Here is a 26,314-nt window from a genome sequence, read left to right as displayed (position 1 = left end):
ACTGGAACTGTTGGGGAGGGTGAAGGCAAAAAAGGAGATGGAAGCGCCCGAGGCCGCCCGTCCTCGCCGCCAGGGAAGTGGGCTAATGAGAAACACACTCTTGCATAGTGTTCACACGTGAATTTAATTACCCCGTTTTGAGGAGTCACTGCTTTCTGTTTGGATTTGGGGTGGGTTTTTTTCCTTCCAATTAACGGAGAGGCCGAGGCCTTTTAATTTACCCCTGAAAGGCTCTAAAGGGTGAGAAACACCCTTCTCAATTTGGCCAAGCTAAGGAATAGGATTAAAGTCAATGCCCCGTGCCCCTCCCCGTTTTAATTTCTGGCCCTGGACTTGAGCTGCGGCCGCCTCACGTTGGGCCTTGTAACTCCGCTGAGCCGCGAGCCGCGTGGGTAACCGAGGCGGGCGCGCGCAGGGCAGTGGTTAGGAAAGGACTCAGACTGGGCTCCGAGGCCAGCCGCTCCGGTACGGGCCTCCCAGCTACTGGAGCCGCCGGGTCTCTTAGGCCAAATTCTTCTTCCATCGGTGCTGCCTCGTGTTTTTGTTTGTGTTTGTTTGTTTTTTGAAGCTCGGATTCAGGGAGTGCGATGAGGCTTGTAGAGCTCAGCGTTAGGGCCTTCGAGGTCGGAGCACAGGGCTGGGGTGCTTGCTGCGTCCAAGACTGGGGATTGTGATTCCCGCTGACGCTAAGCGGGGCGCGCTGGGCGCGCGTGTGCGCGGTCGGGGCCTGACGAGCAGCACGAGCAAGCCCCCAAACCCTCCGCTCACAGATGGCTGGCCGCTGCTTTCCTGGTCGCTTCTCGTGGGGCGCTCGCTGGAGGAGCAGCGGCGAATTTGGGAGCTCCCTGGGCACCCTGCGATCTGGTCGGGTAGATTCCAGAGGCTGAGTGCTGTGGGCGGCCGGTCTCTGCACAGCGCGCTCGGGCAGGGGCGGTGGCGGCTCAGTATGGGACTGCTACTGCGTTGAATTTGACTTCTCGCGGCCGGCCCGGGGCAAACTCGCATCTCTGGGGACTGCAGGGATTATTTACAGGGAGCTCGCCAACCAAACACAACAGTCTAATTTAACCTTTCCAAGTCCTCGTAAATTTTTACAGCTGGGAGCCACGGCGAGGTAAACGAATCTGTTGGTCGTTCCCAACTTCCCACCAGCCTGTGTGGCTTCTGAAACAATAACTCCTTATGAAATATCATAAATATAGATTTAAATACAGTAGAGCGAGAATGCGATTTGGCTGCTTTTTTATGGCTTCAATTATTGTCTAATTTTATGTGAGGGGCTCCGCTAGCCGCACTCGAACGCGGGACCCGCGCCTTGCTGATGGCGTGATTAATTGTGATATAAAATAGTCCGCTTAAGAAGTGTGTGTCTGGTGGTGGCGGTGGGAGGGGAGGGAGTCCGGAGGCAAGGCCAGATTTGATCTTTTAATCTTCGTTGGCCACAATTAAAACAAACCCGATCGTGGAGCGCCGCGATCCTTTTGCATAAAAACATATGGCTTTTGCTATAAAAATTATGACTGCAAAACACCGGGCCATTAATAGCGTGCGGAGTGATTTACGCGTTATTGTTCTGCCGGGCGGACACGTGACGCGCGCGGCCAATGGGGGCGCGGGCGCCGGCAACTTATTAGGTGACTGTACTTCCCCCCCTGGTGCCACCAAGTTGTTACATGAAATCTGCAGTTTCATAATTTCCGCGGGTCGGGCCGGCCGGCCGGGCGCAGAGCTCGGCGATGGCCACAACCGGGGCCCTGGGCAACTACTATGTGGACTCGTTCCTGCTGGGCGCCGACGCCGCGGACGAGCTGGGCGCCGGCCGCTACCCTCCGGGGACCCTGGCTCAGCCCCCGCGCCAGGCGGCGGCGCTGGCCGAGCACCCCGACTTCAGCCCGTGCAGCTTCCAGTCCAAGACAGCGGTGTTCGGCGCCTCGTGGAACCCGGTGCACGCGGCGGGCGCCAACGCGGTGCCCGCCGCGGTGTATCACCACCATCACCACCACCCCTATGTGCACTCACAGGCGCCCGTGGCGGCGGCGGCGCCGGACGGCAGGTACATGCGCTCCTGGCTGGAGCCCGCGCCCGGCGCGCTCTCCTTCGCGGGCTTGCCCTCCAGCCGGCCTTATGGCATTAAACCTGAACCGCTGTCGGCCAGAAGGGGTGACTGTCCCACGCTTGACACTCACACTTTGTCCCTGACTGACTATGCTTGTGGTTCTCCTCCAGTTGATAGAGAAAAACAGCCCAGCGAAGGCGCCTTCTCCGAAAACAATGCTGAGAATGAGAGCGGCGGAGACAAGCCCCCCATCGATCCCAGTAAGTGTCTCCTCCCTCCAGACCCACCGCCGCCTCCACGCCGGCCACCCGGATCTGCCGGCCCGCCAGCTTTCTTTTGAGCCTGCCTTCGCCTGCGCTGCAAGCCTCCTAAGCAGGGGCCGGGAGTCAGAAGTTGCTGTTTGGGACGCCTCAGATGGGGTCCCAAGTCCACAGAGCTGTGACAAGCGGGCCCGCCGGTCTCGGGGGGAGGGGAGGCGGCTGCCACCAAGAGAGGGGGCGGGGCGGGAGCTACGGGCCGAGCCAAGACCAGCCACCCATCTCCCAGGCTGCCCAGGACCAGGACAGAGATACTTTGAGTCGTTCTTCGAAAGCAGCGCGGCAGAGTCTTTTGTGCGGCTGGATTATCTGGGAGCAGCGGCGTCAGCTGCCGCTAGGACGCTGGGGAAGACGGCCGAGTCCCTCCACTTCTTGCCTTCAGCCAGTGGAGGCGTAAATCCTGCCTTAGATGAGGCTGCAGGCGACCAGGCCACGAGGGTCCCTATGCCAGATTATTCAAATACACTGGAGAAGTGATCAATGGCCTTGGGGTGCCTAGAGGCGCAGTGACGGCCTGCCCCGCTCCCACGGCCTTCCAGGGAGGTCAAATAAGGAGGGAGAACAGAAGGAAAGGGGAGGGAGGAAGACAGAGGGAGTGAGAGAGAATAAAAAGGAAATTAACCTTACTACACGAATACAAGGCAGCAGGGCAAAAGATCTTTTTCCAAATTTCATCACTCGGAGTGTGGAGAGCGAGAAAGGAGAGGAAAGGACAGTAAGACAGAGGAGGGGAGAGGAGGGCAGAGGAGGGGAGAGGAGGGCCTCCGAGAGCAGCGGGGCTGCGCTTCTCCTGCGTGCAATTGTGAGTGACCGTCCCTGCGTCTGTCTGCCGGGGGTCCATTGTGTCCGAGCCTCTGCCGCCTTCCCTAACCAATTCAGCAGCGTCCTGCACTTTGGCCGAAGACCCTAGGAGGTTCCTTAGCCCCCAGAGGAGGAGGGGGGTGTACTTCTCCTTTTAAACCCCATTTCTCTCTCCCGCAGACAACCCTGCGGCCAACTGGCTTCATGCGCGCTCCACGCGGAAGAAGCGCTGCCCCTATACGAAACACCAAACGCTGGAACTGGAGAAAGAGTTTCTGTTCAACATGTACCTCACCAGGGACCGCAGGTACGAGGTGGCCCGACTGCTCAACCTCACCGAAAGGCAGGTCAAGATCTGGTTCCAGAACCGCAGGATGAAAATGAAGAAAATCAACAAGGACCGAGCAAAGGATGAGTGATGCCACTGGAGTTCGTTTAGAAAACAGAGCTAGAGAGAGAAAGGACTGCCCACCCCCTTCTCCCATCCCCTCGCACCCGAGCCTCCAGCACCCCTCACAGAGCGGCTCTACACTCCCGGCCTCATCTCTCCCTGGCACACCCTTCTCAGGCTGGCTCCTTGGCCTGCCACTTTGATGAAGGAGGTATTGTAAGCTTTCCATTTTCTATAGGAAAAAAAAAAAAGAAGAAGAAGAGGAAGAAAGAAAAAGAAGGGGCATTAGCGCGGATGGCTGCGTGTGCTAGCTTGTACATATTTTATAAAATCTACCTGTTCCTGACTTAAAACAAACAAACAAAAAAAAAACTACCTTTTTTTATAATGCACAACTGTTGACTGCAGGCTGTATAGTTTTTAGTCTGTGTAGTTAATTTAATTTTCTCTTTGTGAGGCAGAGCGATCTGCCCAGATACTTGAACACTGTGTTTTATTGTGGTAATTATGTTTTGTGACTCAAACTTCTGTGCTGGGTGAAGCACCCGTTGTGATTGTGAAAGCTAGAATTCAATTTGAACTCAGGTTGTTTATGAGGAGGAAAACAGTTGCATAGGGTATAGCTCTGTAGTGGAATATGTCTTCTGTATAACTAGGCTGTTAACCTTTGATTGTAAATTAGCTGTAAGGAATTCCCAGTGAAATACTTTTGTTTTGTTTTGTTTTAAAGAAAAGATTCTCTAGGATGCATAGATTCATGATTTTCTCCACTTCTGAAAATCAGGCATTTTAGTTTCTACATGCGCTATCAACCTGTCTTATCGATTGTATATATAAACCACATATTAAAGGAAAAAGCAATCAGACCAGCTTGAATATTGTTTTTGCACCAGACAAACCATGAGGATATTTGGAGCTATACGTATGTGCAGAAGGTTACTACCTATGGTTTACGTTTAATTTTAACCGGGGGAAAATGAATGCTTATTGTAATGGAGTTAATTTTATTGATAATAAATTATACACTATGAAACCGCCATTGGGCTACTGTAGATTTGTATTCTTGGTGAATCTGGGGTTTCCACTGGGCTGAGCACACACTGTATATTTTGCAATAGTTACCTCAAGGCCTACTGACCAAATTGTGTTGAGATGATATTTAACTTTTTGTTAAATAAAATATATTGATTCTTTTCTATCTATCTATATATTTTTTATGTTGCGGGTCAGTTCTTTGTACCTTCTCCTGGGACGGGGAACCTGGGTAGTCTCTGGGTAGGGGCTCGGCTCGGCTGAAAGAGGACAGAACCTCGATTTTGCTCTGTGGGCTTTGGGAAGCTGGAACCTACTGCAGCCAGCCGCGGGCGGGCCTGAGCGCTCCCCTCCAGGCCCGCTGCCTGGCCGCGCGAGCAGCGGAGGAAAGCTGGGGAACACCAGGCAGCTCGAGGCCAGGCTCCAGGCTTTGTGTCCATTTGTGGGGCAGTCGGGGGGCCTCTGAAGAGCTGGGCTGGGGTCTCGGGTATCACCGGCCAGTAACAATGACAGGTCCCTCTTTCATCCTGGGGCTCCAAGAAATTTCCCAAACCCAGATCTGAGGAGACTGCTGGGCCTTCCCTGGCAGTCGGGGTGGGCAGGTGGGGGGCAGTAGGACCAAGAGCCGAGTGGCTGCCTCCTAAGGAGTCTTCAAGGAGGGAAACAGGAGTCCGATCGCTCCAACTTGGCTCCGGGACAGACATTTGGGGCTCTCGGGGAACTGAAGGCCTGTGCCCCCGCATCCCCATATCTTGGCTGGCTGGCCCGGGGAATTCTGAGCCCTGGTCTGCGCGCCCCTCTCTGAGCACAAGTCCCGGCAGAGGCAGGACCCAGGCAAAGAAGGAGCCCAAAGCATCATAAAAGAAAATGAGGGCTGTTACCGTTTATGGGGTGTAAAGGGCTGCGGGAGGGAACCGCCACTACCTCGGAGTCCCTAGAGCCTTGTAGATGGGGCTGGAAGGTTCAACCTCATCTCCCCCTTTTCTTTTCTCGCCCTTCCCCCGCCCCCATCCCCTGCCCCCTGCGACTTCTGCAACGGTATCTGTAGTTGGACACGTAAAAAGGGAACCAGGGCGCAGGGGGGATGGGACATCCCTTCGCACCCCTACCCCCACCCCGCCGCCAGGTTGAGACGCCCTCTGTTGTTGCAGACAGAAGGAACTTCAAAGAATGGGCAGTAAGGGTGTGCCATAAAGGCCGGGTCTGCGAACTGTCTGGAATTCGGCCCTTAATGAGTTTACAACTGTCCAGCCTCAATTAAGATTTTCCACCAAAGCCCTTTCATTTGTTTGCTCTGTCTGCTGCCGATAATGCGGCTGCGGAAACAGCTCTCTTTTATGGGCACTACTCTTTCCCCAGCGTAGATCCGGGCTCCACGCAGACCCCCCGGGGACCCGGCCCTCGCGGGCTTTCGCGAGTGAGGCGCCAGGTCTAACGCGGCTGCGGACGAAGTTCAGGCCGGTAGCTGGCGCTGCAGTGCCAACATTCGGCCAGAAGATGGCAGTATGGCTCCACGCAAGAGGCGCCCGCGCCGCCATCTCCCGCCGCCGCGACCCTGGAAGTTCCTAAGATGTCGACTTGACGCGAGCCTTACTGGAATGGGAGACGGATTTGAGTGAACAGCAGTGGTGTATGGTTCGTGCTGCTCACGCTGGGATGCAAGCTTCGCTAGGAAACAAGGAAGCGGGGCGGGGGCTCTCGTGACCTGCACCCTCCGGTTCCCCTCTACCCTATTCCGGGGGCCTAGCGCTGCGGGACGGCAGCCCCAGGCGCGGCGGTCACCGTGCCCAGCCCCGGATAAGCCTCGGGGCAGCATGAAGCTCGGAGAACCCGGTTAACCTGCGGACAGACACAAGGACTAAGGCCTACAGTCCCAGGACCTGGTGACCCCCATCCCCACCCCCGGAGAGTGTGCAGAGGGCTCACACCTTGGCCAAGGGTCCTTCCTTGTCCTGGGAGATCCCCAAAGGCTGTGCCCTGATACAGGGTCCGAAGAGCCAGCACCCGCAGGCGAGCCAGAACCCCGGGACTCGGCCACCTTGAATACGTGACGAAATCAGGTGGCTGAAAACCCGGCTTAGTAAAGGCATTCCTGATGACTGTCTAGTGTGGGTCTGGTGGCTGAGTTGCTTGGGATGGGGGATCCTTGGGAGCAGACTAGGAAATGCTTTAGTTATTTTAAAATAAGTGTGATACTTAATATAACATTCTAGTTGAGGGATAAGAGGTCACGTCGTGAAAGTTGTCCTGCTTTCTCTCGCCGCTGAATTTCCTCGGCCGTGGCGGTCCCGAGGTATTCTGCCGTCCCCTGCTCAGGAAGCCAGGAGGAGGGAGGGGACCCCAACCCAGGCACAGCCTATCCTCGACCCTGGGCGGGGAACACGCCCCGGAGCCTTCCAGGAGGCTCCCTGAGTGCGGTGCGAGGATCAGCCCCAGGTGCAGAATGGTTTCAGAGGGAAAACGCAAAAGCGAACAGAACCCTTCGAAGCACCGCGGAGCCCCGTGAATACTCCACGCGAGGCATTTATTTGGGTTGTAATAGTCTCTGCCAAGCCCACAAAATGTTTACAACCTGCATCTCCATGCTGTACACGCTGTAAAACTGGGGACTGGATTTTGGCTGACATCTCTCTCTCTCTCTCTCTCTCTCTCTCTCTCTCTCTCTCTCTCTCTCTCTCTCTCTCCTCCTTTTTTCTGTTTATATAAACACGTTGCTATTACAGACATACGCCTTCGTTATATTTCCTTACATAGTACACAACATTTCACAGCTTCTGATTGTCAGAAGGGCTTTATAGCTTCCTGAGAGCCGTCCGTAGCCACGTATCCAAGCGGCAGATAGAAAGCTCGGTTTATGTAACTACGAATAAATGGCAAAGGAGCAGATCGGTGGCTACTGCTTCTCTCCGCAGGTCGCGGAGGCCTCAGGTAGGTACAGGCCGGCCGGGATCTCAGAGGCTTCACGGGCCGCCAGGCGGGGCCTCGCTTGCCCTTGGCCTGCGGGCGGCCGGGAGGCGGTTCTCTCTGCGCGGCAGCCTGGGACCCGCTTCCCCGCACGCCGCCCAGACAACACCCTGAGCCAGCCCGAGCTCCTCTGAACTCGTTGTTGGTGGTTTGTCCCGGCACCCCGACCAAAGACTGCTCACGGATGGAGAACCGACGCGCAGGTCGTGCGAGGGGCACCGGCGGGCACGTTGAGAGAAGCAAGCCGCCAGCCGCCGGACTCCTGGCAGCCTTCCTCCGCTGCCCTGAGACCTGGGTTTACATTCCTAGCTGGATTTACATTTTGAGCACTAGTTGGTACCATGAAGCAGGGGGAACACATTATGCTTGGTAGGTAGGAAACCAGACCCAGGAAAGCAGTGAACGTTGTCTTTAAAGACAGCTGGGCGGATGAGAACCCCGCCTCAATGTGCCGGCTCCAGGCTAAGCGTCAACGAGTATTTCTGTAAATGATATCATATATAACCTAGTGCATTTGTGTCTTTTCAACCAAATAAGTAGGAAAGCAATGGCTTAAGAACACGCGATTAAAGAGGCCTTACTGAAAGCCTGACTTTGGCCTTCTCGTTTTAAAACCCTGCTACAGAAGGCAGGAGGAGAGAGAGAAACCCAGAAACGAAAGAGAGCTTTCGGCGCCCGGGGGACTCGCGTCCAGAGAGGCCGAGGCCTTGCGAGCCGTATCTGGATCCTCCCCGGCCCAGGTTGAGGGTCAGCGCGTCCTGCTTGGATCACTCCGACTTGCGGGAGACAAAACCCGGCAGTGACGGGCTGTGGCGCGGACTCTCAGCGTTTTTGGCCCGGACCGAGTTCCTTCCCGCGCTCCTCGAAATCGCTCCCTGAAATCGGTCTGTCGGGTCGCCTCACTCAGGGCAGGTTCTACTTTAAACGCCATCGCCATCGGCCGCTCCAGCCACCCGAGTCCAGACAGACGGCGGCAGCGGCGGGCCGGGGTCTTCCTCTTTGCACCTTGCTTCGTGTCACTCGGGGAACAATTTATTGGTCTAACGCTGTCTCATTCCTCTTCTTTGATCTCCTAGCCCCCTTCTTGTTTGTTCCGTCTTCCTTTAACTTTCTTAGGTTACTATTTCCTGCCCGAAAGTGATAATATTTAGAATATTTGTTTTTTTCCCTTCTCTTTTCGCCTCCCTCCCCTGCCCCCGCATTCCTCAACCAAAACAGCTATCATCCTGATCCACCATAAAGGGCATCCCGGATATTGCGCCCCCCATGGCTGCTGTACCTCCAGGGGACACCACCCTGGCCCCACCTGCCCCGACAGCCCCCACCTCCCGGTCCACGCCCTGGGCCGTCCACTAGGCCAGAGCTGGGGCTCCGTTGCATCCGGGTTTAATCTCTCCCGCCGTTGCCTTTTGTGCTTTTAGGACCCCCCAGAGGGTGCGGTGAACCGGGGCGGCCTGGACCTTCTGAAAGTGATGGGAAGTGCTTTGTACACGAGGAACCAAACTCTATAATTTAGAGGAGAATTTCCGGGGCAATTCCATTGTGAGGTCGGGTTTATGGTGTGCAATCGAGCTGAGCAGTAAAAGATATACTGACCTGGCTGCCAGGCTTCTAGTGGGGCCTGGGCAGTTTATGAGGCTTTAGGGGAAGGCTTCGTCCCATCACCCTCCAGGGAGCAGTGGGCCTCAGGGGCTTTGGGTGTTCCAACCCTGCGCAGGGGAAGGTAGGCTCTAAGAGTTGGGGGCCAGGATGGGAGGGAGGGAGACTATTATGCGCTCTACTCTCTGCGAGCTAGTGCTTGGAAAGGTGAAGCCACCAGAGCTGGGTGGCTTTTAGGGAGGGGGTCTCGAAAAGAAATGGAAATCCAGAGTGGGCTGCAGTCCCTAGGCACCTGCCCCCCCCAAACTGTCTGTAAAGCATGTATTGCTTCCCAGCACTCAGGACCACGAGAAGCTGCAGAGGTCCAGGGATGGCAGGAGTGAAGGTTACAAGAAACCTCAGGACACCAGGGGTACCTGGCAAGGTGCAGGGCCTGAGGTTCCTCCCAGCTCGGGGAATGAGACTTGGTTCCCCTTCAGCTAGGGAGAATCAAAGGTTGCCAGGGGGACAAAAGAGTGTCCAGCCATTTCTCGGGCTGCCAGAGGCCAGTCAAGTGCTCAGGAGGGAAAGCATAGAATTTCAGGGGCCAGCGGTGTCCAGGAGGAGGGAAGGGAATCTCACGTTAATAAATCTGTTGGCAAATGAGGCTCATTAATAGATAAATATTTCACTGCTTCCTTTAGGGCGGATAAACAGTGCGCCACTGATTAAGGAAAGGAAGCCCGAAGACCTTGACTTTATTCGAACCACATGGTTCCAGTTTGCTGTGGCGTTCTCGCTGCAGCTGGAAGCGACGCTGCGTCGGCCCCATCTGGATGGGCGTCTAAGTGGGCCAATCTCCCACCGGACCCGGGCGGGAGGAAACGCGGGCAAAGAGTTGATCTACCCAGAGCAGGGACTTGCCCACTGGGCCACCGTGAGGCGCGCGATTGCAGGCAGCGCGGAGACCTTCCCTGGGCTGGGTCAGTGGGCAGAAGAGGGCAGGGAGGACCCGCAGGCTTTGGTCCAGGGTTCGGTAATAGGCAAGAACAGACTGTGCCGGCCAGCACCGCGCGGCCTCTGCAGGCCAGGCGTCCAGGTTGGCGGCGGGCTGAGCGCTCCCCCAGAACCTGGGGTCCTTCTCCCGCAGGACGCGCCTGGCCAGCCCGCCGCGGACAGATTCGTTGGACACATTTGAGCCTCTTCCCCTTCCATTCTAGGCTGCCGCGGGCCCCGCGGAGAGAGACCACCTGTGAGGGCTGCTGAGATTGGCGGAGGCGGTCATGTGGGTGGTCACGTGCTGCGGCGAGCTCCGTCCAAAAGAAAATGGGGTTTGGTGTAAATCTGGGGGTGTAATGTTATCATATATCACGCTACCTCGTAAAACCGACACTGAAAGCTGCCGGACAACAAATCACAGGTCAAAATTATGAGTTCTTCGTATTATGTGAACGCGCTTTTTAGCAAATATACGGCGGGGGCTTCTCTGTTCCAAAATGCCGAGCCGACTTCTTGCTCCTTTGCGCCCAACTCGCAGAGAAGCGGCTACGGGGCGGGCGCCGGCGCCTTCGCTTCGACCGTACCGGGCTTGTACAATGTCAACAGCCCCCTCTATCAAAGCCCCTTCGCGTCCGGCTACGGCCTGGGCGCCGACGCCTACGGCAACCTGCCCTGCGCCTCCTACGACCAAAACATCCCCGGGCTCTGCAGTGACCTCGCCAAAGGCGCCTGCGACAAGGTGGACGAAGGCGCGCTGCACGGTCCGGCTGAAGCTAATTTCCGCATCTACCCCTGGATGCGGTCTTCAGGTAGGCGCCGCCGCCAGACGGGCCGGGTGGGCGGGCGGACTGGGAGCGGGGAGCGTGGGGCTTCGCAGCTAGGCGCGGGGAGCCAGGCGGCAAGCCGGCGGCCCCTTGACTCCTGGCGGCGCTGCCTTTCTGGTTTTAATTAGAGCCGAGGCGCCATAGCGTGGAGAGCCCATAGCATTGTATGTAAATGAGGCTCATAAAACTTTTTATGGCCCAATTAATGGGTTCAATCCTCGTAAATTTATTTAACTCCATTTGCCTTGGAATTTTTAACATTAAGTTTGTTTGTTCTCTATTCTCTCTCTCTCTCTCTCTCTCTCTCTCTTCCTCGCTCCCTTTCTTCTCTCTCCCTCCCTCCTCCTTTTCCTTTCAGCCTGGCTCTTCTTTCTCAAAAGCAGGGAGAGCCTAACCCTTCAGGGCCCGTCACAAGCCCCTGTGCCAGGGGCCATTTAAAGGCTGGGGTGGACAGCAGGAGCGGGAACAGGGGTCGGAGCGCTCTAAGAAGGTCCGCAGATGGGGCGCTGGCTGCTGGGGAGGGAAGGCGCCCCTGGGGTGCGGGCCGTCAGAGGGTCGAACACTTGCCTAGCCAGGCGGGGAAACGGCTCGGCTCGTCTTTGAATGGCAAAAGCGCAGCGTCTCCCACTTGCCCACACTCTATATTTACAATTTCCCTTTGTCAAGGGGAAGCAGGACATTGTGGAAACCTAGCCGGCTGGAAAGGGCGGTTGTAAAGTTGGTATTCTGCGCCTTCCCTCCTCACGGAGCTGCCTGCGCGTCTGGCACCGCAGTTGGGGGTCTTCCTCTACCATTCCCGCTCCTCCTCCAGATCAGTCCCGGGGCGCGGGGTGGAGGGGGATTCGAGCCGGGTCAGGGCCGGGAGGAAGGTGCGAGCTCTGGCACCGCGGTCTGGCTAACGCGCCATCCTGTCTATGTCCCTGTCGGCTTGTCTGTCCGCGTGTCTGTGTGTCCATATGTCTGCTTGCAGGGCCCGACAGGAAGCGGGGCCGCCAGACCTACACGCGCTACCAGACGCTGGAGCTGGAGAAGGAGTTCCACTTCAACCGCTACCTGACCCGGCGCCGCCGCATCGAGATCGCCCACGCGCTCTGCCTCACCGAGCGCCAGATCAAGATCTGGTTCCAGAACCGCCGCATGAAGTGGAAGAAAGAACATAAGGAGGAGGGTCCGGCCGCCACCGCAGTCCCCGAGGGCGCCGTGCCGGCCACCACAGCGACTGTCGCTGCCGCTGACAAGGCCGACGAGGAAGAAGACGATGAAGAAGACGACGACGATGACGAGGAATGAGGGGCCGAGCTGGGCCCTTGGCTGCACCAGACAGTCGGGAAAGCGTCTTTAGAGACTCATCGATTTTATTTACAAAAGTGGAAAAAAATAAAAAGAAAATGTAAAACAAACAAACAAACAAACAAACCCAGTACCCCACCTGTACCCCATCTACCCCTTTACCCACTCCAGCTCCCAACTTTCCTGGACTGAGCAGCCATTAGACTGAGCCCCCTTGGGGATCCCCTCTGCCTCTGAGGACCCCCAGAAGACACACCCCCTCAACCCAAGGCCGGCTGGCTCTGTGCTGGCATGGCTAAAATACTACCTAGCACAGGCCTCAGAGAGAGGCACCCCCAAACTACCTATGGGCCCAGCCCCAGCGGGCCTCCACTCCCAGGAAGCCCAGACCTGTCCCAACACTGGTATACCCAGCACCTCCCCCATAATGTCAAGGACCTGACTCTCTCAGTACTACCTACTTGTCCCAAACTACCTATTTTATGCTTGCTGGCTCGTCTGCTACCTAGTGCCAGCCCCTCCCAGGCCAGGCCCCTGCTGCTTGCGGCTGGCAGCCTTTGGAGTCCCTGAGGCTGCGCTGAGAAGGTGCTGAGGTCCGGGGACCAGGGCATTGGCTTCTATTTAAATTGAAAAATAATATATTTATTCCAAAGCATTCTAAGTGCTACAACCCAGAATCCCTCCTCCTCTGGCCTGGGTACCCCAAGTTCAGGCCCATTACTCCCTACTTCTGGAGGGGAGCATTCCCAGCTAGCTTCAGATCTCTCGAGTTAGCGTCTGCTTAGTAGGACTGCAGAGATGCTCTCAGCTCCCCTGCTCCCTCCCCGGACCCTGTGTCCTACTGCCCAGCCATGTTGAATATGTACACCCTGACTTTTCCTACAATAGCAAATATTGTATATTTGAACAAGATTTTTTTTTTTTGTCATTTATATAGTCTTGGAGCTCATTTGTAAGGCAATGTCTTGACTTGGGAAGGATGTGTTAATGGTGTGACTTTGTAGCATGGTGTGTTGTCTTGAGCTAACTCCATAGCTGGTGGGGACCGTCTATGTCCTCCTCAGTGCCCTTCATCTCCTGTGTTGTCCTGTGTCCCCCTCATCCTTCTCGGCTCTAGCCTGGGGTTCCAGGAACGTATGCTTCCCATCTTGCCCCGCCAACCATGTTTTATGTAACAGAAAAATAAAGATGCTTGGTGACAAAGAAACGTAGACTACTTTATCTTGGGGAACCTGGGGGAGAGGGTGAGCATGGCTGGAGAGCAAGCCCTGGCTCTGTGTGTGTGTGGGAAGACGCTGTAGGGAAGCAAATGTAGAAGGACACATAGGATCCAAGTGTTGGGTGTCCATGAATTGGTGTGTATGCATGTTGTGTCTCTTTTTATGTAGATTTTTAATGTGTGGATTTGTATAGGTTTGTGTACCTTTTTTTGTACGTGTATTTCGGTGTACATTTGTGTGCATTTTTTACATGAATCCATAATTGTATTTCTGTGTCCATAATTGAATGTATGTGTTTCTGTGTGCCAAAATTGTATATGTGCATTTCTGTGTGAATTTTGTGTGTGTGTGTGCACAAACATCTTCCAAATCCCTTGAAAACGGAATCTTTGATGGATACATTATATTCCATGAACCTTCCTAAAACCTTCCATGAAATCCAAAAACTGCTCTTTCCTCTAAGGCCGTGGGGTGGGTTTGCAAAGGGGTATCAACCTGAGACCGATCCCGAATTCTCCGTGAGCCCTGAACCTGGCGCCTGGCTAGGAGGTGAAAATCCGGGCCTCTGACGCAGCCCCTCCCCCTCCCCCCATTCAGGATAAGTGAGAGAGCCCCAGGGCCCAGCTCTGCAGCTGAGGGGCGGGAGAAGGGGCAGGGGCCCGCAGACCCGGGCTGCAAGCCTTGGCGGGGGCGTCTGGGTGCGGGGAAGGGGCTGGGAAAGGGGCAAAGGGAGGTGGGGACAGCGCGGAACAGCTTGAGCTCGGCAGGCGAGGACCTCGACTCCAGTCTCCTGCCAGGGCTGGGTTCACTTCTTCTTGCTCTTTTAATAAAACACAGCCCAACTGGGTCTGTAAAACCTGCGGCCCCAAGTCGGGGCGGCCTCCGTGGTAAGATGGCGCCGGTGTAAGAGCTGCCTCCTCTTAGAGATGGGGAAAGGGTCATAAATCCGTTGTTGTTTATGAAAATTTACAACTTTGCAATACAACTTTATGAGTTGTTCAGCCCTTCCATTGGCCGCTGTCGGTCATGTGGATGGGAACCGTGAACATGAACTTTTTTATAATTTCCCTTGCGAGAATAGAGCCGCATTCTTTTGCTCTGCACAGTCCTGCCTGCTTCGGAGCTCTGCCTTCCACCCTGGCTCGGCTGCGCTTTGTCCGGCGATGGCGAGCGAGACGAGGCCTCGGGCCGGCCCGGCCCAGCCGCTCCCGCTGGAGGTGGGGTGCGCCGAGTTCCCCGCGCCAAGGCGGCCGCTTTGCAACTCGCAACCTGGCTAATTTCCTGCGTCCTCTGGCACCAGGAGGGAGGACAATTCGTCTCCCCGGGCTGCCCAAGCGACAGCTGTCAGAGGAGCAGGAGCTTCTGGGAGCCGCCATCTGAAGGTGAGACATGGGGGTGGGGGGGAGACAGGAGCAAAGGTGGTGAGATGGCAGTCGGCGGCGCGGCGGTGGAGGGGGCACCCAGGCCGGCTTTGAAGGGGCATCTTCCTGTCTTACTCGCCCGTTCACATTGCTCCCATCACCTACTCAAATTGCCCACCCCGCGCACGCGCGCCTGCCCTAAGCTCACCACCCCACACACACACACACACACACACTCACTCACTCACTCTCTCCCCCTCCTCTCCCTGGCTCACCGTGGCAGAGAATGCCCGCCTTCCTTCCCCGTGGCACTGCGCCCTGGCACGGGGCAGGGGCACTGAGGTCTCCCCGTCCTCCCAGCGACCTGCCCAAGCCCCAGAGGAAGTGCCCTTGCACCCTGCGTTCCCGCCAGCTTCTCGGGTTTGGATTTTTTTTTTGCCCCATTCATGACCAGTTGGTTCGGCTGAATCCTCCAACAACTGGGGACAGTTCCCGACGTGGTAAGGTGGGAAGAGGTGAGGGCAAAGCGAATTAATCGACAGGCGTTTTATGGCATCAACACAGCACCTTCTATTCCGTGGGAATTTATTTCCGGAGAAAGGCAGAATTAAGGGAGGCGGGGGGGGGGAATAACAAACACTACTAATTCAACTTAGAGTCCTCTGTTGATGGCCTGCTTCCCTCCACGAGGTTTTCCGATGAGAGAGGTGTCAGAAGCGCGGGGAGAGGGAAGGGGTGCGCGAGTGGAATTCTGTGTTGAAGGAGAGGATGGGGTTAATTGTCTGGGTGTTGCTTAGCGGGAAGTTTTGGTGCAGAGGATGGAGCGGTGTTATTGCCAGAGGCAGGGGCCGGGTAGCTAAGGTTGAAGGGAGGACTCAAACCGAATCTGGGCGATAGGGGGACCCTCCCCTCGGCGCAGCTGGCTGGAGACCGCGCGCCCACCTTCTGCGAGCGGCGAGAGGACTGTGGAGCCGCTTGGGTGGAAGCGCGGAGGGGCCCGCGGGCGCTGTCTCCACAGCCCACAGTTTGGCCTGAGTGCCTCTAGGCCAGATTTGCCCGGGAGCTTCCTGGGACAGCGACCAGAAACCACCCTGAGCTTCTGGGCTCGAGTTCTTTTTGTGTTTTGGCTTTGGTTGTTGTTGTTTTCTCACCTTCAGATAATACTTTTGGTGTGCATTCGATAATTAAAAGGGGCTGTGGAGGTTTGGAACGCCCGCGAGCGCTGTGGGTGCGCTCCGAGGGGATAAAGCGGCGCATTTGCATCGCAGGGCGGCGGGCGGCCTGACTGCGGCTGCCGTGGGCAAATTATTTATTGCGATCGTGCCGGGCGCTCGCTGCTGCCACGCTGTGGCCGTCGCCGGGACGACGCCAGCCGCAGCTCCGCGTCCTGCAGCCTGGCGCGACTGCTGCGCGGGCCCCTCAGAGATTCCCAAGAAGGCCGAGGAGAGGGGGGCGAGGGAGGACCTGAGGGGCGGTCTCCCAGGGCCTGACTGGCTCGGAACCTCCCCCGCCTTGGCCACCTGACAGGAGCTGGACGCCCGACTAGACTCGGGTTCCCCCTCCCCACCAGCACCATGGAGACTGGTTGCACAGGCCGCCTGGCACATCATGGCTGCTTCTGTCCAAACTGCGCGTCCCAAGGCGCCCTGGGGGCGCACGCTGGTTCGGGGAACGCGCGGCTTTGGGATTTTGAAATCAAAGAGACCACTCGTAGTCCTGAGGCCTGCAGGCCTGGCTGGCCTTGAGGAAGATTGGCTATGGCAAGGAAGGCGGGCTTTGGCTCCAGGCGAGGGCTGGTGACAGGCAGAGGCCGCACCTGTGTGCTGTGGGCTCTGGCCTGGGCTAGAGATCCGGGCAGATGAGGTGGCCTTCAAGGTCCCCCCACACTGGCGGGCCGCCTTCCAGCCTGGCAGAAGTCGAGGAGCTCAGTGGGCAGCCCAGGGAAAGGGCAGATTGTGGGGCCCTGCTCGCCATCCAGTACCCCTTGAAGAGCTGCTGAAAGGTAAGTGGACTTTCTGCGTGGCTTTGACCAAGAAGAGAGAGCCCTGGTGGCCGTTCTCACCATCCCAGGAAAGGATCCGTCCAGGGTCTGGGGCTCCTATTCTTGCCTGAGTGCCTCTGTCTCTGTCTGTTATATATATATATATATATATATATATATATATATATATATATATATACTGCTGCTATATATATATATAGTGCTGGTTGGAGAAATAAATTTGGGCAGCTGCCAACATGATCTGGACCAGCTTTGGCTAACATGTAGAGATTTCAATTTAATCAATTTTTTTCCATGTTAGTGCCTATAGAAGCTAGAAATATGTGTTTTGGCTGTTAGCTGAGAAATCAAATTCTCTCGTTGACTGGGACCATTATTAGATCGAGAATCCAGGTCAAATCATAACAAATAATAACAGTAGTAAATTGTTACCAGCCCCAACACTGTGTAGGACCTAGAGGAATGAAGCAGAAATTATAAATGTAAACATTTATCAACATCTTCAAACAATCTTTTTGATCTTTATATAATAATAACTTGCTTGAAATCACTGTCAACTGATGGTCTTGTTTAAGAAACAATAATTCAAACATGATTTTCCTGGAACATAGCTTTTTAAAAAATCCCCCTTTCAATTTTTGACTCTTGAGTTTTCATTTTCATCTATTGGATCCTTTCCCTGAAGAAATGCAGCAAGGGAAATGTTAAATTCTATCCTCTCCTTCCAGATCTTTTTAAAAATATATATATATATATGTCTCTCTCTCTCTATATATAGACATATATATATAGATATATAGATATATAGATAGATAGATAGATAGATAGATAGATAGATAGATATAATGCAAAGGAGAAACTTTCCCAGCTTGGATTTATTGGGGCACAGCCAGAAGGCTTCTGAGCACAGCCCCCAGAAAGTGGGTAACAACCGCTTTCAGGGTGCATGCCAGGCTCTGTGGAGGTCCACCGTAGCCCAGTCCTTTCCTAATTTTTTCCCTTTGGGGGAAATGAGGGAGGGGGAAGTTGTTGCTAGGTTCCTGGGGGGACATGTCGCCTCCCACAAATCACGAACCCTATTCTCTGCCTTTACCACAGTTTTACAGATCTTATAAACACCTTCCGGAAATTCAACCAATTCGATAAATACTCTTTTTTCAACCTCCACAAAATTGAGGATTTTAAAGCTAATTCAAGGGGTTTTACAAGCCCAACAAATACAGTTGTAAAAATGCCATTGGAAAGATATCACATTTTACAAAATGAGATTGATCCATGCGCTGTAAAAGTCAACTCTCTCAAGGCACACCTCTCAGGCAAACCCAGCACAGGTTTTTCATGTCCTGTCTGGGGAAGGCCAGGCCTGGGACTGCGGTAAAAGCAATTCAGACGATTTAAGTGGTCCTCGTTCTGGGGGCGGCTGACCCGGGCAGGACTCGGACCAGTCCCAGGAAAGGCAGAAAAGAGGACACATCCCAGGACAGTGTAGGGCTGTGGGGCGCCCGGAAACCACGCACATCAATTATCCCGCAGCCTTGGGCCCGGCAGAGCTGCCCTCTATGCCTGGCTGGGCCAGGGACCCTGGGTCGCTGCACCTCTGGAATGAGGACAGAGGTTCCACGTCTGGATCTATCTCAGTTCTGAGAGGTCCAGGTGAGGGAGGGCGATTCTCCAGGCGCTGGGCAATGGGAGCAGGTCCCAAGGCTGGCTTCGCAGCTCAGTCTCATGGCCACTCCTCTGTAGTTCCTTTTCTTATTGAAACCAGTGATTTCTGGCCTCTTGTTTTTTGGGTTCAAATGCAGGACGGGGGCGCACAGCTTGTGGGGGCGCTTTGAGGCCAGGCGGTCGTTCGTCTATGGCTTTTGGAGGGGAGCGCGTCCGGACTCAAAGGAGACGTGTTGTCTGTGGGAGGAGGGGCCCGCGGGGGAAGAAACTACGTTTGGCCGCGTCCTGGTCAGCTCCAGGTGAGCCTTCCGCCCTCGGTGGCTGGCAGGCCCAGGCCTGTGGTGGGAGTGGGGAAGGAGAGATGGAGGGGACGCGCTGATTCCTAAGGCGCAGGAGTGAGGAGCAGGGAGCTCGGGCCTGGTTTCTCAGAGACCTTCTCCAGCCCTGGAACCCGCACCCACGAATAGACGAGTGCGGGGGGAGGGGCAAACTCAGGGCCCCGCCGGGAGGGCAGGCCGCAAAGAGCAAAGCCATCCCTGTCACCGCCCCTCCGGGCACGGGGCTGTCAGGTTTCCTGTTTGGAGAGAAAAACCAGCACAATCCAGCAAAGCAAAAAGGAGGAAAGAGCGGCCCTGGAGGGGCCGGCGGCGCCCTAGCCCGGGTATCCCTACCATGGCCTGATCCTCACGCCTCTGCCCGGGCCGTGCCCGCCGCTGGCGTTCGGGAAGGGAGCCGGGCAGGCCGGCTGTGCGCGCCCATTAATCTGCCGGGCGGGCGGCGGGCAGGCGGGCTGGGGGCTGTTTGTAACTTTGCTGCCTCGGTCGCCGCGGTCCCCGGGGAGCGGGCTCCGGCGCTCGCTCCCATTGGCCACCGCCGCGTCAGCTGGTGCGATTTGCTGCTGTCGCTTTTGGCGTTCGGCCATCCAGAAACAAACCAGTTCGATGACTACTAATAGTTATAGCCAGATGTACTAATACACAACAAATCACAGTCCTGCAGAGGGACGCGCAAATGAGTTCCTATTTTGTGAATCCCACTTTCCCCGGGAGCCTGCCCAGCGGCCAGGACTCCTTCTTGGGCCAGCTGCCCCTCTACCCGGCCGGCTATGACGCGCTGAGGCCCTTCCCGGCCTCGTACGGGGCGTCGAGCCTCCCGGACAAGACGTACACCTCACCTTGTTTCTACCAACAGTCCAACTCGGTCCTGGCCTGCAACCGGGCGTCCTACGAGTACGGGGCCTCGTGTTTCTATTCTGATAAGGACCTCAGTGGCGCCTCGCCCTCGGGCAGTGGCAAGCAGAGGGGCCCCGGGGACTATCTGCACTTTTCTCCCGAGCAGCAGTACAAACCCGACAGCAGCAGCGTGCCGGGCAAAGCCCTCCATGACGAAGGCACCGACCGGAAGTACACGAGTCCTGTTTACCCCTGGATGCAGCGGATGAACTCCTGGGTGGCAGGCTTTTCTGGCGGCCCCCACCCCTCAAGAGAGTGGAGAAAGAGGGAAGAGGCAGAGAAGAAGGGAAGGAAGAAGGAAGGAAGGAAGGAAGGAAGGAAGGAAGGAAGGAAGGAAGGAAGAGAGGAAGTCGACAGAGAAAATGGAAACACAGGAGGAAAGAATGAACCAAGTTTTTGTAGCTTAAAAAAGAGATTTTTTAAAAAAAAGCCCAACTCATTCCCAATGGGGCAGTCAAGCTGTGGTAGAGAGAAGGCAGGGCACCAGTGTCCATATAAGACACTGTGGGAGTGTGTGCGGGGGTCACTGCCATGCTTTGTGAGACCCGTGATGGGCAACCTGAAGAGAGAGCCAGGCTGGATGGGAGGTAGTGCCTGCTCACATTGCAACCTGGTAACACCTTGCTCAGATACCCACCCTGAGATAGTCTTCTGCACCCATCAGTGATAACTCCCCTTCACTTCACAACTGCCCCCCTTTCTGTCCTTCAGAAACGCATATTGATAGAGGCCCTCATTTGGCCTCTTCCAGGGGCTTCCCTAAGCCTCGGAGGGCCACATCCTCAGTATTTTTCTCTCTGCCCTCCCCTCCTCCCCCTTCCACTCAACTGCTCACTTACAGCCAACTTCTGCCTCCTTTTGAGGCCCTGCCTGAATTTCATATACCCAGCTTGGGGGGCTACCCCCACCTATGGGCCCTTTGGCACCAGAACAGATAGCCCATCACAGTTATGCATTTCCAGGAACCCCAGATGGCCCATAGCTCCATCTTTTGGCCCCTGGTTTCCAAAAACTCCACATCTCTGTCCTTGGAGAAGGACAGAGCCTAATGCCGATTTAAAAACTTGGAGTGTTTTGCTTTAAAATCCACTTTTTTTTTTCAATGGAGTTCCGCATTTCTCAAAAGGACCATACGATCTGGGGGAATTTGCAAACATTTGAGAAGGCTGACCATTTTTAATTTTACAAAAAGCGTGTTGAGTCCTGACATGGCTGTCCACAGTTATATCTTCACAGAGACCCGTGTGTGAATTTGAATTGTCCACTTTGCTCACAGGGTTCCATACCCACCACTCCCAAACACACACACACACACACACACACACACACACAAGAACCACCACCACCACTACCACCACCATCACCACACCATTTGCACAAAAACACGACTTAGGTACCCCGAATTAAGAGAATTAAGAATGCTTGTTATATTCTTTTGCTTGTAATGGTTTTCTTACAGAGCAGATTTTTCAAAAATAGTAACTTTTGGCCCCAAGTCGTTGTAGGTGGAAAACATCTCGCTTTGTATGAAATAATCTCCCATCCCGCCGGCTTCTGGCTCAAGATGTAGGGGGGCAGGCTGGAGTGGAGGCGGGTGTTTTCCAGCCCAGAGGCCAGGGCCGCAGGGTATGGGGCTGACTGGTTCGGCTGCCGGATCCTGGCTTACGGGCGCCTGGCCATCTCTGCCCGCAGGTGCCGTGTACGGGAGTCACGGGCGCCGAGGCCGCCAGACCTACACGCGCTACCAGACGCTGGAGCTGGAGAAGGAGTTCCACTTCAACCGCTACCTGACCCGGCGCCGCCGCATCGAGATCGCCAACGCGCTCTGCCTCACCGAGCGCCAGATCAAGATCTGGTTCCAGAACCGCCGCATGAAGTGGAAAAAGGAAAATAAACTCATCAATTCCACACAACCCAGCGGGGAGGAAGCTGAGGCAAAGGCGGGCGAGTAGACGCCTGGGCAGGGACCAGGCCAGCGCGGCAACCTCTTACGGCTTTGCCCCCTTGCCTTCGCCTGCTCCCCAACTTTTCTCCCCGCCGGCTCCCATCTGGGTGGCTTCCACAGCTTTAGGGGAGCCCAGAGCTTTGCAAACGCCTGAGCATTAATTTCTTACAAAAAAAAACAAAACAAAACAAAAAAACCCACAGCCAATCCCAGCGGCGGAGCGGGGCACACTGCACACACAGTCCCGCTCTCCAAGGCTGCCCAAGTCCGATCCGGATCCCAGGGCGCGCCCCAAATTCGTCCCTGGCTCTCGTGCTAGCGCTTCTGCTTGCGCCTGAGCTCGGGACGCGGGGTTGCTGGAGAGGAAAGAAACCCGGAACCGAGACCCTTTTGGTGTCTAGGCATTTTGGCCTCACCACCAAGTCCCACAGGGAACCACCAAATCGACTCTGGCCAGTGTAAAGAGGAGGCCTAAAGGCTGGGGCCCCAGCACTGCGGTGGCCTCCCAAGCCGCCCCCAGACAGGAAGAAGCACAAGGAACAAAGGGGGCCCTGAGAGAGCCTAGTCTCTCGGCCCTCCGTGCAACCGTCCGTGGAAGAGAAGCAGCCTCAGCCGAGGCCAGCCAACCTGGGCGCGGGTGGAACTTTACAGCCTCGGGAGCGACTGGGCTCCCGAAGGATCCGGACTCTGGATTCTGGCTCCTTGCCTCCAACAGTGTCGGCGCTGCCACTATAGCAGCTTTCAGGACCGAAGGAGGGGGTCCACGGCCATGGGAGTGGCAAGAGTTCTGGTTTCCAAACGTGCCAGGGGCGTCTGTGACTCCCCGCCTCCAGCGGGGAGACCCCCTCCCCGCCAGGCCTTTCGGCTATATTTGTGATTTACTTTCGTCTTTCAGATTCCAGGAAAATAACTACGGAGATACTAGGCATTGCCACGAAATGCTTCTATTAACGCCCTCATTTTACTCCTGGAGGTTTAAGCAAGACCCTAATAAATGGGCTCACGGATCCCCAGCCCCCAAGCAGCTTCCGTGGCTGGGGGGAGCCTGGGCCCGCTCGCTGGGTTCACGGAGAACCCTCAGACTTGGGGCCCGGCTGGCTAGAGGAAAAAGACCCAGTGGTGAAGATTCTCTAGGCTGGATACTTAAAGCAAATTACATAGCAAACTAATGACACGAAAACCATATTTACACGAAAGAAAACTCGAATCTGGTTATAAAAGTGTATGGAATTTGACCTCACCCAGGAGAAGCACTACACAAAAGCTATCTTTAATAGACGCCTGTCATTTAAGAACGGCAGGGACACTGTACCTCATGCGCTCGCAAAAACAGAGCCGTAATTGTAGCTGCTGCTGCGGGCAGGATTTATTTCTCCAATTGGCTAAATGGCCTCCCCACTTCCCCGAAGGTGATATCTGTATTTTCAGATTTCAGAGCTGCCGGCAAGACGGGCAGAACCGACCCCGACCTCGACACAAAAATAAGAGGGGCTGCACAGCGGGGAAATAAAAGTTGTTGTAAATAAAATCCAAGTCACTATCTCCCCCCAGTCCTCTGCATCCTTGCCGGGCACGCGATCGGCAGCTGACGGCCTCACAATTGGTACATCCTAATGGAACTGCGAGGGAAATGCAATAATTTTGCCATAATGGGCTGTAACCTCAATTCGACCCCGGCCCTTGCAGCCCCGGGTCGGAAGCGGAGCGATGCTCCCTGCCTCCAGCGGGTGGCGCTCGAGTCCGACTGAACGGCGGAGGCGGGAGGCGGGCACGCGCCTGAGGCGCGCGCACCACCCCTCTTGCCTCCACCCAACTCCCCCATTAGTGCACGAGTTTACCTCTAGAGGTCATCAGGCAGGATTTACGACTGGACAACAAAAGCACGTGATTCGAAGTCGTACCCCATATTTGGGTGCCTACGTAGGAGGGAACCAAGTACATGTCCCAGTCATTTCCATAATTCATCATAAATTGTGCAAGGGTGCTATAGACGCACAAACGACCGCGAGCCACAAATCAAGCACACATATCAAAAAACAAATGAGCTCTTATTTTGTAAACTCATTTTGCGGTCGCTATCCAAATGGCCCGGACTACCAGTTGCATAATTATGGAGATCATAGTTCCGTGAGCGAGCAATTCAGGGACTCGGCGAGCATGCACTCCGGCAGGTACGGCTACGGCTACAATGGCATGGATCTCAGCGTCGGCCGCTCGGGCTCTGGCCACTTTGGCTCCGGGGAGCGCGCCCGCAGCTACGCGGCCGGCGCCAGCGCGGCGCCCGCCGAGCCCAGGTACAGCCAGCCGGCCACGTCCACGCACTCGCCTCCGCCTGACCCGCTGCCCTGCTCCGCCGTGGCCCCCTCGCCTGGCGGCGACAGCCACCACGGCGGGAAAAACTCCCTGGGCAACTCCAGCGGCGCCTCGGCCAACGCCGGCAGCACCCACATCAGCAGCAGAGAGGGGGTTGGCACAGCGTCCGGAGCCGAGGAGGACGCCCCCGCCAGCAGCGAGCAGGCGAGCGCGCAGAGCGAGCCGAGCCCGGCGCCGCCGGCCCAACCCCAGATCTACCCCTGGATGCGCAAGCTGCACATAAGTCATGGTAAAGCCAGCCTTTTTCTCAATCCACGCGGCCGCGGGGGTGCGGCTCTCGACCCCGCTCTCTCCTTTACCGCCCTCTTCCTCCGTCTCTCTCCTGGTCATGTCTCTCTCTCAGCCCCGTAGAGCCTTTCCCCACCGGTCACCTTCCCTGCCTTCCTCCTTCCCCCTTCTCTTCTCTGCAGCGCCCTGCGCTCGCTCGGGACGGAGGTAGGGAACAGGGGGAGGGCCGCTGGCCAAGCAAGTTTAGACGTTGAAAGGGAGGAAAAGGAAAAGACCCACGTCGAACCCCAGAGCCTTGGAACGCGCTCCCGGGTCAGGCTAGCCGAGCAGGGGGCAGAGAGGAAGAGGATGGCAGTAGGGGCCGTGAATCGGGCTTGTCAGGGCGGATAATTTATGAGGAGAGCTGCGCTGGGGAAGCAGCGTTACTAATTAGCGTCCCCGAAAAGGGGTTGGAGGGGCAATAATCCAGGCAAGAGCCTGCGGGATTCTGAAGTTTGGGGGCAGGAGGGAGAACAGGAAAGGACAGGGAAGAAAAAGAAAGCAGGCGCCCCAAGCGTGCAGGCTGGAACAGTAGGCGGCTCGCAGGGCTGGAACTTTAAGGGAGGGTGACCTGGAGGCCACTTGGGCGCTCAGAAAAGGGCCTTGCTTTGGTGGGTTTCTGAGCTGTGGACAGCCTGGGAGGGCTATGCCCCCCGCCTCGGGGCTCCAAGGGCAGGGCCAGAGGGCAGGAGAGGGAAAGTCGGGCGATGCTCCGGGATGCAGCTTCAGCCTCGGATGGGCCGATTGTTCCCAGAGTCCAAATCGTATTGTTTTCTTTCTAGAAAGGAAGAGGGAAGGAAATTCGAGAGGGGTGGGCGGGCGAAAAGGGAGGACTTGTTGAGCTTTTCTCCCCTGTTCCCTGCTCTGGACCCTGGCCTATCCAGCTGGTGGACTTTGGTAGCCAGAGGCTGAGGAGTGGGTGGCTAAACCGCTGACTTTTCTGTTGCAGACAACATAGGCGGTCCGGAAGGCAAAAGGGCCCGGACGGCCTACACGCGCTACCAGACCCTGGAGCTGGAGAAGGAGTTCCACTTCAACCGTTACCTGACCCGCCGAAGAAGGATTGAAATAGCACATGCTCTTTGCCTCTCCGAGAGACAAATTAAAATCTGGTTCCAAAACCGGAGAATGAAATGGAAAAAAGATAATAAGCTGAAAAGCATGAGCATGGCGGCGGCAGGAGGGGCCTTCCGCCCCTGAGTATTTGAGCGTTTAAAGTACTGAGCAGTATTAGCGGATCCCGCGTAGTGTCAGTACTAAGGTGACTTTCTGAAACTCCCTTGTGTTCCTTCTGTGAAGAAGCTCTGTTCTCGTTGCCCTAATTCATCTTTTAATCATGAGCCTGTTTATTGCCATTATAGCGCCTGTATAAGTAGATCTGCTTTCCGTTCATCTCTTTGTCCTGAATGGCTTTGTCTTGAAAAAAAAAAAATAGATGTTTTAACTTATTTATATGAAGCAAGCTGTGTTACTTGAAGTAACTATAACAAAAAGAAAAGAGAAAAAACACACAAAAAAGTTCCCCTTCGACCTCGTTTAGTGCCAATGTTGTGTGTCGCACTCCAGTTATTTAACTGTGCATGTGAGTGGAAGTGTTCCTGTCTCAATAGCTCCAAGCTGTTAAAGATATTTTTATTCAAACTACCTATATTCCTTGTGTAATTAATGCTGTTGTAGAGGTGACTTGATGAGACACAACTTAACTTGTTTGACGTGTAGTGACTAGTGGCTCTGTGACGAAAACTGTGACTCCGAGCGGTGTGTCCCTGCGTGCCTTTGTAGGACCCTTTGCACGAACTCTGGAAGTGGCTCTTATAAGCGCAGCTTCAGTGATGTATGTTTTTGTGAACAAAGTTACAAATATTGTCCAAGTCTGGCTGTTTAAGCAAACTGTGATCAGCTTTTTTTTTTTTTTTGTATTTGTTTTTAAGGAAAAAAATACTGACTGGAAACAAAAAATAAACTTTCTATTGTAAGTTCTCTTGGTCTGGTTTGTG

General features: G+C 55.4%; 3 protein-coding genes and 1 long non-coding RNA gene across 5 annotated transcripts; 3 read left to right on the top strand and 1 right to left on the bottom strand.

Moving 5' to 3' along the window:
- Positions 1–4: 4 nt before the first annotated feature.
- Positions 5–4,763, top strand: HOXA9 (homeobox A9). Its single transcript, XM_039862612.1, has 2 exons — positions 5–2,316; positions 3,355–4,763. Exons 1-2 carry the CDS (start codon positions 1,737–1,739, stop codon positions 3,591–3,593), a joined length of 819 nt encoding a protein of 272 aa, XP_039718546.1. The 5' UTR covers positions 5–1,736; the 3' UTR covers positions 3,594–4,763.
- Positions 4,764–7,086: 2,323 nt separating this feature from the next.
- Positions 7,087–16,999, bottom strand: LOC120602384 (uncharacterized). Of its 2 annotated transcripts, XR_005652738.1 has the most exons (4): positions 15,985–16,999; positions 15,477–15,584; positions 8,887–14,848; positions 7,087–8,688 (listed from the first exon to the last, which is right to left on the bottom strand). It is a non-coding gene; the product is annotated as an uncharacterized LOC120602384 (long non-coding RNA). The 2 variants fall into 2 exon arrangements; XR_005652737.1 differs by having other exon boundaries at positions 15,477–16,999.
- A 1,806-nt stretch (positions 17,000–18,805) lies between these two features.
- Positions 18,806–22,819, top strand: HOXA6 (homeobox A6). Its single transcript, XM_039862613.1, has 2 exons — positions 18,806–19,948; positions 21,420–22,819. Exons 1-2 carry the CDS (start codon positions 19,512–19,514, stop codon positions 21,682–21,684), a joined length of 702 nt encoding a protein of 233 aa, XP_039718547.1. The 5' UTR covers positions 18,806–19,511; the 3' UTR covers positions 21,685–22,819.
- A 256-nt stretch (positions 22,820–23,075) lies between these two features.
- On the top strand, positions 23,076–25,794 carry HOXA5 (homeobox A5). The gene is made up of 2 exons (XM_039862605.1): positions 23,076–24,279; positions 25,267–25,794. Exons 1-2 carry the CDS (start codon positions 23,385–23,387, stop codon positions 25,515–25,517), a joined length of 1,146 nt encoding a protein of 381 aa, XP_039718539.1. The 5' UTR covers positions 23,076–23,384; the 3' UTR covers positions 25,518–25,794.
- The last annotated feature ends 520 nt before the right edge of the window (positions 25,795–26,314 follow it).

The sequence above is a fragment of the Pteropus medius genome, unplaced genomic scaffold, assembly GCF_902729225.1.
Source record: "Pteropus medius unplaced genomic scaffold, Ma_sr-lr_union100, whole genome shotgun sequence".
NCBI classification, from domain to species: domain Eukaryota; kingdom Metazoa; phylum Chordata; class Mammalia; order Chiroptera; family Pteropodidae; genus Pteropus; species Pteropus medius.
Note: the sequence above shows the minus strand (reverse complement) of the source record. Positions and strands in the feature narration are given on the sequence as shown.

What these genes read in the sequence shown, in the direction of transcription:
- HOXA9 (XM_039862612.1), top strand. Translation starts at nt 1,737, where the DNA reads ATGGCCACAACCGGGGCCCTGGGCAACTACTATGTGGACTCGTTCCTG. An exon ending in CAAGCCCCCCATCGATCCCA is followed by an intron (nt 2,317 to 3,354) that starts GTAAGTGTCTCC and finishes TCTCTCCCGCAG; the next exon opens with ACAACCCTGCGGCCAACTGG.
- HOXA6 (XM_039862613.1), top strand. Translation starts at nt 19,512, where the DNA reads ATGAGTTCCTATTTTGTGAATCCCACTTTCCCCGGGAGCCTGCCCAGC. An exon ending in ATGCAGCGGATGAACTCCTG is followed by an intron (nt 19,949 to 21,419) that starts GGTGGCAGGCTT and finishes GCCATCTCTGCC; the next exon opens with CGCAGGTGCCGTGTACGGGA.
- HOXA5 (XM_039862605.1), top strand. Translation starts at nt 23,385, where the DNA reads ATGCTCCCTGCCTCCAGCGGGTGGCGCTCGAGTCCGACTGAACGGCGG. An exon ending in CAAGCTGCACATAAGTCATG is followed by an intron (nt 24,280 to 25,266) that starts GTAAAGCCAGCC and finishes TTTCTGTTGCAG; the next exon opens with ACAACATAGGCGGTCCGGAA.